The following is a 10928-nucleotide window of genomic DNA, read 5'->3' on the forward strand; positions in this document are numbered from 1 at the left end:
GTGATTTTGTAAAGCTGGCAAAATTTTTGATGTTTACATATAATAAGAACTAGGCTGGAATATTACTAATAGCACCAAACTATCGGTGCTATTATGTTTTCGGCCCTTAGATGAACAAATATACAGTTAGGATGATGTGGGCCTCCTAGGATTGAGTAAGTTTTTGGTTGAATATAATAAAAACTAATTAGGTTGTTGTAGGTTGGATACTACCAATAGTACCAAGCTATCTGTGCTATTAGGTTTTCGGCTCTTGGATGAACGAATTTTTGATGTTTACATATAATAAAAACTAGGCTGGAATACTACCAATAGCACCAACCTATTGGCCCTTGGACGAATGAATATACGGTTAGTATGATGTGGGCCTCCTAGGGTTGAATAAGTTATGAAAAATTCGGTAGCACCAAATGCTTGGTGCTATCGATAGTATTCCAACTGGATTCCATATAATAACTTTTATTAAATTTTATTTTAAATAATTTAAAATTTAAAATTAAAATAAAATTTAAAATTTGAGTTCAAAATCAAAATCAGATTTCAAAAGGAAGATTTTAGCTCCTGTTTATTTTGGACCTCAAAAATCAAAAAACTGATTCTCATAATCAGATTTTGAAAACAAGTTTGTCAAATGCTCTACTGAACCGGAAATTACTTTTGAACCCAAAATCATTAATCATTTTAAAAGTCAGGCCAAACACCTACCCACTTAATATCCCTACGACTATAATTGATTTCTTATGCAAAATAAATTTGGTAAAATTATACAAAACTTATCTAAATTATCAGCCACTCAGTTATATATCTTTTAAAATTTTGATTTCGCTATCCAAAACTTATCTAAATTATCAGCCACTCAATTCTATATCTTTTAAAATTTTAATTTTACTATCCAACCTTTCAATTTATTTGATTTAAACCTGTTTGATTTGAATCGGTCAATATTTTGACTTCAAAATTTAGACTCATCACTTAATTTATTAAATTCGTAATTGACGATAATTGAACTATACTAGTAGCAATTATCATTTGGCTTTAACAACAAAACAAAATACAAAAACCACTGCATACTCTTTCCTCCGCTCATGTGATCCAATCATATTGGCATCAAGGAAGCAAATAAAAGAACTTTGGAACAACACGACACGGCAAAAGATTAAACCTGACCATTACAAACATAGTGATGAGAACACACAAACTTCACACTGTTTAGGTTTACATCATAGTAAGGTAAATTTTAAGTAGATAAGCAGAGTTTCCCTTGCGGACATTTTAAGTAGATACGCACAGTTTCCCTCTTGGGGTAGGGAGATCAGACTGACCCCAGATAAGCAAGGTGAATAGGCCAGCTACTCACTGCTATTGGTACAAAAGACCTCCAGATTACACAACATTAAAGAGCCTCATCAAAAGGCTATAAATGGAGAGAATAGTTTTCCAAAATCGGGGGAACTGCGCCATATAAACATGTGTTTTTGTTTTTCTCTTGGTACTACTACCTAAGATAATCTGCTGGTTTATTCTTGACCTTCAACATCAGCCTACATGCCCAGCTTGGTTGAAGTTGTGGAAGGCGAAACAGTACAGTTTGTGTCGGGGCCCTTGTTAGGGCTCAGATGCTGATGAAAAAAGCCTTCAAAAGTTGCATTATTATCTGACGCTGGAATATCAGGAATATCAGCTGTAAGTGTTTTGAGCGCAAACTCGATGCACGGGTCGAGTAATGGATCTGCAAACAGTGATGAAAGAGGTGGTTCAGGGTCAGCCTTATCAGTAATCACCCCACTAGATTCAACCTGCTTTCCAGGACTGGCTTGGTCACCAAGAGGTTCCTTGCTTTTGAGCTTTTCCGAATGCTCGGAGTCAACATTACTTGGTGCTTCGCTTCGAACATTTTCCTTGGCTAGATTCTCCTGAAGCTGATCAGAAAGGTTTGTCTCAACAACAGAAGCAGTTGCTACTTGTTCATCTCGAAGAGCAGCCAACCGTTTGGATGCTCGGAGTGGCATGGTGATTGCTTTCAACCCTTTCCTTTTCTTTGAGCTAGGCTGACGCTCACTAGCACGCTTGTCAAGATGCGAGTCACCCTCCGACATAGATGTACTTTTCTTGAAACGACCTCTTCTTTTCCGCCCCTTTCCACGTTTGTTAGGTTTAGTTTCATCCTCTAATTCCATAGGTTTCAGCTCCATTTGTAGTTGTTCTGAACCTGTTGAATGGACCAAATCAGAGAGACAGGTCTAATAAAAACCACTGTAAAGAGACGGCCTTCAATTGTGTCAACCATGTAGAATGGATTTTTAGGACTTCAATTGTGTCAACCATGTAGAATGGATTTTTAGGACGTCAATATAATATTAGCAAAATTTATGACTTGAATTAAAGATGATAATATTGGCCAAATTTATGACTTGAATTAAAGATGATAATATTGGCCAAATTTATGACTTGAATTAAAGATGATTTAGGATCATGGCAGAACGTACAATTGTAACATTAGGAATATGGCTGCAATATCTATAGGTTGAGAATACGTTCCTATGGTTTTCCGCCATTCCTGTGGTGTAAGATTATAATATATCCTAAATATGACAAAGTCTAGACTTGTATAATGAGTCTAGACTTCAAATTAAATCCAAGACCACATGTACTGGGTCAAACTAACTTTTTGGTTTGCAGGTGCCTCAGAATCCCCATATCTTTTCCTATAAAGAAGGGGGTTTTGCAATTTACGTGTATATAATTCTGCACAATATTCTATCCAGCTATGTATAGCCAAATAAAATCTGGATTTTCATATATGCCCGTTGACAGTGTAGGGGGAATTTTGGTTTAAAAAGTGGTATTTTCGTAAGTAAAATCATAATATTAGATGCCAGAAATTAAGTTTCGAAGAGCATATACGAAAATTAGATATTTTATAGATATATCTATACAATGTTAAGTCTATGTATTGAATATCTCTAAGGAAAGACTTGTCGAAACCCAAAATTGTGGAGGCTTATCGTTATGTCATACAAATTCTCTCTGATAAAATCTTTTAGCTCTTCTCATTGTGCCTGTAAAAAATTATAGTTTTACTGATAGGGATAGGCCAGCCTACTTGCTAATAGTGTTTGCAAATTAGTATAAAAATGTTTTTTTTTATAGAAAACAATAATTTATTTGGACTAAAGGTGGATATAGGAGAACCTTTTGCGGAATCATCTTTAGCTCTTGGCACCTTCACTTCTGGGCCAGGGGTCTCTTCTGAGAAGAGGCATCGCTTTGCTGCTGTTCGTTGTGATTTCAACTTGCTTTCTGCAGTATAAGGCTGTGGAAAATATATAAGGAACCAACGGCAAGCAAAGCTGTTTGAAACTAGCATAGATTTTGGAAAATGGAAACATATTCAAGAAGAATAGAAGTAGCTGTATGTAAAAAAAAAATATCCAGCAAAAACTGCAGAAAATGGTGAAAATGAGTAAAACAATATTTCTATAATTCTAAAAATGAATGAAGAGATTAATACATTGAAGTTTAACCACTGTATAGTCCAATTATTCAGATAGAAGATGAGTAATACTGATGAGCAAAGAGTTACTCCAGTTTCAATGTTGTAAATAAGTCACTTGGACATGAATAGCTTTTCAAACACTGACAGCAAGTATTTTCCCCATATTCCAAAATACCAGCTTAGCTTGCAAATAATGCAGAATCAGAAAGTGCCACAATAAACAGCTAGAGAATCTTCCATTTGTGAGGGCATGGCACCACAAATGCAGTTAATACTGGGTCAGGAGTCAACAAAGTTATCACTAGAGGGCATCTGTCGGAAATAGTAGATAGAGAACAGTCTGGTGCTTTTTGATAGTTGTGCATTTCTAACATTAAGTACAAACTTTTTTACACATCTTATGAGACAGCACAGAATGCCAAAGAAATGTTGCACTTACGTGAGATTCCTTTCCAAACGTATAAGTGTCGTTAATGCTTCTTTTCCTTGGCTTCATGGCACATTTATTAACATCTCCACAACTAAGATAGCGATAGGCATCCTTCAGCGAACGGAATTCATATCCACTTACTGGATCAATGTAATACTGTACAAATCACATCATAGAAACAAATAATAATCAGGTGTTAAAAACAATTAATACTAATCAGATCAGTGTAGTAAACTAGCAAATGAGACGAGTCAAATCATGGTGAGCTTTCCCATTTGTTGGTTAGAAGGCAGCAAATACTAAAAAAAATCACACCAATGCGAAAATTTTACTTGAAACAAAAAGTCAGATAAATGCAACTACAGTTGCATTGGATATTACCGGGTCTTTTCCATGTCCTGTCTTTCTGCATCTTACTTCTTTGATCCATCCAGGAGGCAGCCCATTTACAGAACTTCCAATTTCAGCTCCCACCTAGTAATGGATATCGTTATTGCATAAATCATGAAAAACTAGTCGATGAAGCAGAGCAAAACTAAAGATCTGCATTTCGAAAAAAAAGAAAAAAAGAATAATAGGTGTTTAAAGGGGACTGACATTGTCAGTGGATTTTGAATCGACTGTCCTCTGCTGATTAGTCAGAGTCGAAGTATGGTCATCAGAGTTCACAATTACATTCTTTGTTGTGGGACTGCATGAACTCCCATTCTGTACGTAGTAGATACCGGAATACTTAAATATGTGACATTCTTTCAAATCATGGAAAACTAATCAGGCAGCAGTGGGAAATTATTCCAAATCGTGCAAAACTAATGCATAACTAGAAGGCATCATAATGTTAGAAATTGTAGGTAAAGAACAGTTTTGTGCTTCTTGATGGTCGTGTATTTCTAGAATTAAGTACAACAAGCACATCTTATGTGACAGCACAAATTCCCAAAGAACTACACTAGTACGGTAAGTTTCTAGGGAAGAAAAGGTACACCTGACAAACAATAGGTCCAAGTAAATACAGAGAAGACAAAATGCGAAAAGAAAATGGTACATATTATAGCAAAAAAGAAACTAGGAATAAAAATAAAAGATAAAGAAGGCAAGACAAAAAAGAAATCATTAAATTTTGCACTTACAGGAGATTCCTTTCCAAATGAATCAGCATCGTTAATGCTTCTTTTCCTTGGCTTCATGGCACATTTATTAACATCTCCACAACTAAGATAGCGATAGGCATCCTTCAGCGAACGGAATTCATATCCACTTACTGGATCAATGTAATACTGTACAAATCACATCATAGAAACAAATAATAATCAGGTCTTAAAAACAATTAATTACTAATCAGAAATGTGTAGTACTCTCGCAAATGAGACAAAAGTTAAATCATGGTGAGCTTTCCCATTTGTTGGTTAAAAGGAAGCACATACTAAAGACAAATCACACCAATGTGAAATTTTTTACTTGGAAGTTGAAACAAAAAGCCAGAGAAATGAAACTAGAGTTGCATTGGATATTACCGGGTCTTTTCCATGTCCTTTCTTTCTGTGTCTTACTTCTTTGATCCATCCAGGAGGCAGCCCATTTACAGAGCTTTCAGTTTCAGCTCCCACCTAGTAATGGGTAACATTATTGTACAAACCATTCAAAACTAGTCATTGAAGCAGAGAAAAACTAAAAATATGCAATTCAGAGGGAAAAAAAAAGAAAAAAAAGTAGGATGTTTTAAAGGGACTGACATCATCTGTGGATTTCAAATCAACTTTTCTCTGTTGATTAGTCAGAGTCGAAGCATTGTCATCAGAATTCGCAATTACATTCTTGGTTGCAGGACTGCATGAACTCCGATTCTGTAGATAGTAGGTACTGAAATAATTAAATATGTGACATTATTTAAAATAATGGAAAACTTGGCATGAAGCAGTTAGGAATTTATTCCAAATCATGCAAAACTAATCATGCAATACTAGAAGGCATCATAATGTTAGAATAGTTGATAAACAACAGTTTTGTTAGACATAGTAGAAAAATATGCGCTTTTTAATGGCTGCGCATTTCTAGAATTTAGTACAACAATAACATCTTATGCGACAGCACAGATTCCCAAAGTACTACACTAGTACAGTAAGTTTTAAGGAAGAAAAGGGTGTGCCTTACAAACAATAGGTCCAAGCATATTTATGCTAGTACACAGAGAATATAAAATGAGAAAAGAACACAGTACATCCTACAGCAAAACAGAAAATAGTAAAAAAGATAAAGAAGGTGAGAAAAAAAGAAACAATTAAATGTTGCGCTTACATGAGATTCCTTTCTGAACGCATAAGTGTCGTTGATACTTCTTTTTCTTGGCTTTGTGGCACATTCATTAACATCTCCACAACTAAGATAGCAAAAAGCATCCTTCAGCGAACGGAATTCATATCCACTTACTGGATCAATGTAGTACTGCATCAAGCATGTCATAGAAAAAAAAAATAATCAGGTCATAAAAACAATTAATACCAATCAGATCAGCGTAGTACTCTAGCACACGAGACAAGTAAAATCACAGTGAGCTTTCCCATATGTTGGTTAGAAGGAAGCACATACTAAAAATAAATTACACCTATGTGAAATTTTTAATTTGATAAAAAAAAGTTGAGAGGAATGAAACTACAGTTGCATTGTATATTACCGGGTCTTTTCCGCGTCCATTCTTTCTGTATCTTACTTCTTTGATCCACCCAGGAGGCAACTCATTTACAGTACTTTCAGTTTGAGCTCCTACCTAGTAATCGGCAACATTATCGCACAAGTCATGCAAAATTAGTTGATGAAGTAGAGCAAAACTAAAAATTTGCAATTCAAAAGAAAAATAAGGAGAAAAAGAAAAGTAGGAAGTTCAAAAGGGACTAACATTGCCGTGTTGATTATTCAGAATTAAAGCATTGTCATTAGAGTTCATAAATACATTCTTGCTTGTGGGACTGCAAGAACTCCCATTCTGTATATAGTAGATACCGAAACACTTAATACATGACATTTATTTCAAATCAAATCATGCAAAACTAGTCATGAAGCAGTGGGAAATTAAAAAATTTGCAATTAAAAAAAATTGAAAAGCCTGAAGTTTGAAAGAGGCCAACATTGTCAGTGGATTTCGCATCTACTATTCTCTGTTGATTAGTCAGTGTAGAAGCAGTGCCATCAGAATCTACAATTACATCCTTCTTAGTAGTGGGGCCGCATGAATTCACACTCTGTAGACGAAATAATACTTAATATTATTTTCCAAATCATGCAAAACTAGTAGATGAACCAGTAAAAAAAAAAAAAAAAAAAAAAAAAAAAAAAAAAAAAAACTGAAAGTGGCTAACATTGTTAAAGGATCTAGTGTTGACGCGGCTCTTCCGGTTAGTCAGTGTAGAAGCATTGTTACCAGAGTCCACATTAACATCCTTCTTGCTTGTGGGGCTGCATGAATTCACACTTTGTAGATAAAGGCATACTTGCCTTTTGGAGTAGAATTTTGCTTTAGTCAATGGATCAATGAAAATCTGGACAAGCAAATGAAGAGTAAATGACATAAGTAATCTCACTATGCAAGTGGACAAAATTCATAAATTCATAGAACTGCCACATGGGCTTCTCTCATAGATCTTCTACATTCTCCCATTTTGCAAATGGTTGATAAGATTACCATATATGACAAATCATCCATATCACATAAAAAATACACTAAGAAAAGCATTGATAAAGGCAAAATGCTAGTCTTAGTTCAATCAGTGCAAGTTGGGGTGGTGATAAAGATTACACGTATGATTTTTAATTCTCTTTCATTAGTTCTAACTTGCATGAAAAACACTAACATGCAGCTTTCAATATCTTGTACAACTACTGCCCAGACAGTGTATTCCAAGATACAGGTCAAGACACTACCAACATAATGCGTGTATGCTACAGCTTTTAGCTCTTCATGAATGGAACTGAAACATATGTTCATAAAATTATCACAAGAAAACTTCGATCAGAATGCAGGAACTACTAAAAACTGGACAATGTTTATGGGTGACAATAGATAATTGACTTTTTCATTACTTTTTAAGCATAGATTGGCGAATCTCATGTCAAGGATATCACAGGCTAAATTGTGGAAGAGCCACAGACAACCTCTATTTGTGATCGGGAGTTCTATAGAACATCACATCCTTATACTAACGGGGTTATGGGGGAGGAAAATTCCAACTGAGGAAGACATACTGAGTTGTCGCATTACAACAGTACATTAACAAAGGTTTCGAAGAAAAAAAGTATGATCCAAGATTTTCAGGTACCTTGATGATCTTCAAGTATGGGAAGAAACATAGTGCTTGGTTCGCAGTTGAATAAACTATTGAACAGGTTGAACTGAAGGTGGACTAAGGTACATGATCTGAATCAACAGCTAATAATTAATCGAGGAGGAGCAAGGTGCATTATCGGAGTTTTCTGTCATGAGGAAGATCATTTGAGTTTTAGGTTTTACCATTAACTGCCATGAGCAGACATAACTTCTTAGAAAATATTTCCTTGATGCATTATCAATTTAAGGAAGTTTAATTAATTCTTTATTTGTGAAAAATAAAATGATGAAAAAGACCAATCTTTCTCTACAAATTTTCAGTTGTAAACGTCTCATGCAGCGACAACAAACCACTATCAAGATAAACTAATTATGCTCCTAAAACAATTAGATTATGAAAATCTATAAGCTCACTCACAAATTTTTTTTTTCAGCTGTAATGTGTTGGGTAAACAGAATAGAAGAAAGCACGAAAGCGAAAAGCTAATGACAACTTAAAAAGATAATAGGAAACAGAAGATAGAGATCTCCAATGCCTTATCTTGTCGCCCTGAGGTTGCACCTTCCTTTCGGGTCTTGAATTCGATAATCCAACCAGGTGGTAGCCAATCAAGAGAATCCTGTATTAATTTTTCAAGCTAACATCGATTAATAAAATTGAAAAAATCACAGCTAGATGTTCAGGTAATACTTAAAGAATTAGCATTTGCAAGAACAAATCTTACATTGTTCGTATCTCCACAAGATGTTGACCTGGAGACATGATCAGCATTTTTCTCATTCCTGAGATAGTTCATAACCTCCTCTTTTGAACTAAACTTGCAACCAGACACTAAACAAGTATAAACCTACAAATGATTGTGAATTAGTCAACTAGTCTGAGTACAAGCTTGTCTGACATATATCAAAGTAACATTCTGGACCACGGGATGTTTTCTACTCTTATTTCTCCTAATAAGAACAACACGATTTTCTTGCATTTCCCCATAGATTGTCGCCAATTAACTCTATTATGGACATAACAAGGCACAATGCAGATGAGAAAAGCTACTTATTTCTTTTATAGGTGTACCAAAATACAGAAAATGCGACCCATGCTACAAGAAAATTCAGCGTCTTGAAGTTATAGGTAATTTAGCCAAGAAGAGAATGACAAGTGAACAAATCCTTCATCTATGGTTAGTCTTTAGTTTTCACTACTGTGATTTGCAATTCCCAGAATCATACTTCGTAGCTTCTTAATATATAATGTTAGAAAACTCAGAAACTTGAGTGAAATCCAACAATGATGCATCAAATGTAAGATTTCCATAATTTGCAAATTACTTCTTTCCGAGAGCATTCATGCTATTCAAACAATACACCCATATCACAAAACTCACGAAATCTGTTTCTTTGATTTGACATGTTGTATTTTCACCACTTACTTGACCTTGAAGACTTAATGCATGCACATTAGTTGCAAGATTTGGGCTCGCAAATAACATCGACAATAACAGACTTAAATTTGCACAGAAGCTATTTAACGCAAGACACATTTTACTACTCAAAAGCATAACCAACAATGGCACCTTGAGAGTCACAGTGTGACTACAGCATGCGTACTTTATCTCAAGAGAAAAACTAGCTAGGGTCCGAGGCACGGTACCTGTTACTTCTCTCTCAGTAACCACATTTTACAAAGCAATAGAAGTACTTGTAGTTACTAAACATAATAATGGTAAAGACAAGTTAGACATATACGTAAGGTCCCAGTTTCCATAACCAAAAACACATGGGAGAGACTATGCAGCAACATTCTCTCCGCTCCGAGTTCCAATCATCAAAACTACTTCAAGAGTGCCTTATAAGGATAAAATGATCACAGTAGTCTACAACATAACAACAATTTGCCCAAAACCCCAGCTCCAGTTCCCCCCACTTCTCCTCGACACAAACCCCAAAAACACTCAAATCTCCCCAAATACTACTCCAAAACAACATCAAAGTAACCAAATCTCAAGTGTTCTTGTACCCTTTGCATCCCAAACACATGAATCCAAAGATCGAATGGAAAGATTAAGCATCAGAGTAGTGGCGAGAAGGGGACCGATCGATCCACCTACCAAACCCTCGGCGCCGCCATCGGCGGCGGCGACCTTCGCCGTCCACCCCTCCGGCAGCCACTCCGGCCGTTCCGCCGCCGCCATTCCGGCGGATCTTCTCCTCCCCATGGTTTTCTCCGGCGATCTCTCTCTCCCCCACCTTTCTCTCTCCTCTGAGTCTCTCTGACCAGATTTCTTCGACGCTCTCTCTCTCTCTCTCTCTCTCTCTCTCTATGTGTGGGCGAAGTAATCGGGATTACAAGTGTGCGCACGACGAGGAACACGTGTCGGTGTCCGAGCTGCGTCTCAAGATTCGCGCGGATGATCACAGGAGCGGAGTATAGTACGATCGGACGGTCCAGAAGCTTTGTGATAGGGGAGGGGAGAGATCTCGCGTGTGAGAAGCGGTTTTTAATGATAGTAGTGCTTTGGGTACTTGGAACCTATCCCTGTCAACGTATAATTTTACAATAATAATATAAAAAAAATGCTAACTTAAAAAAAATATTTTTTATATTAAAATATAAATAAGCATATTAAATATTGTTTATAAGGCTATTTTGTAAAAATAGGCCACTAGTTTTGCAATTTTGTAAAGAT

General features: G+C 36.0%; 1 protein-coding gene across 4 annotated transcripts; it reads right to left on the bottom strand.

Annotated features, from left to right (window-relative positions):
* LOC109707565 lies at positions 1144 to 10559 on the bottom strand. Of its 4 annotated transcripts, XM_020228925.1 has the most exons (16): positions 10350 to 10558; positions 8970 to 9092; positions 8781 to 8864; positions 7280 to 7459; positions 7049 to 7162; positions 6820 to 6906; positions 6598 to 6690; positions 6222 to 6368; positions 5660 to 5770; positions 5441 to 5533; positions 5057 to 5203; positions 4524 to 4634; positions 4308 to 4400; positions 3936 to 4082; positions 3193 to 3313; positions 1144 to 2209 (listed from the first exon to the last, which is right to left on the bottom strand). In XM_020228925.1, the coding sequence occupies exons 1-16, from the start codon at positions 10455 to 10457 to the stop codon at positions 1542 to 1544; spliced, it is 2427 nt and encodes an 808-aa protein (XP_020084514.1). In that variant the 5' UTR covers positions 10458 to 10558; the 3' UTR covers positions 1144 to 1541. The 4 variants fall into 4 exon arrangements, with proteins under 4 accessions (XP_020084514.1, XP_020084515.1, XP_020084516.1 ...); XM_020228926.1 differs by lacking the exon at positions 6820 to 6906; XM_020228927.1 differs by lacking the exon at positions 4524 to 4634.

This window comes from Ananas comosus, linkage group 3, assembly GCF_001540865.1.
Source record: "Ananas comosus cultivar F153 linkage group 3, ASM154086v1, whole genome shotgun sequence".
In the NCBI taxonomy this organism is placed as follows: Eukaryota; Viridiplantae; Streptophyta; class Magnoliopsida; order Poales; family Bromeliaceae; genus Ananas; species Ananas comosus.

What these genes read in the sequence shown, in the direction of transcription:
- LOC109707565 (XM_020228925.1), bottom strand. Translation starts at nt 10,457, where the DNA reads ATGGGGAGGAGAAGATCCGCCGGAATGGCGGCGGCGGAACGGCCGGAG. An exon ending in ACACTAGATCCTTTAACAAT is followed by an intron (nt 7,163 to 7,279) that starts GTTAGCCACTTT and finishes TTTCGTCTACAG; the next exon opens with AGTGTGAATTCATGCGGCCC. An exon ending in ATTCAAAATCCACTGACAAT is followed by an intron (nt 4,401 to 4,523) that starts GTCAGTCCCCTT and finishes ATCCATTACTAG; the next exon opens with GTGGGAGCTGAAATTGGAAG.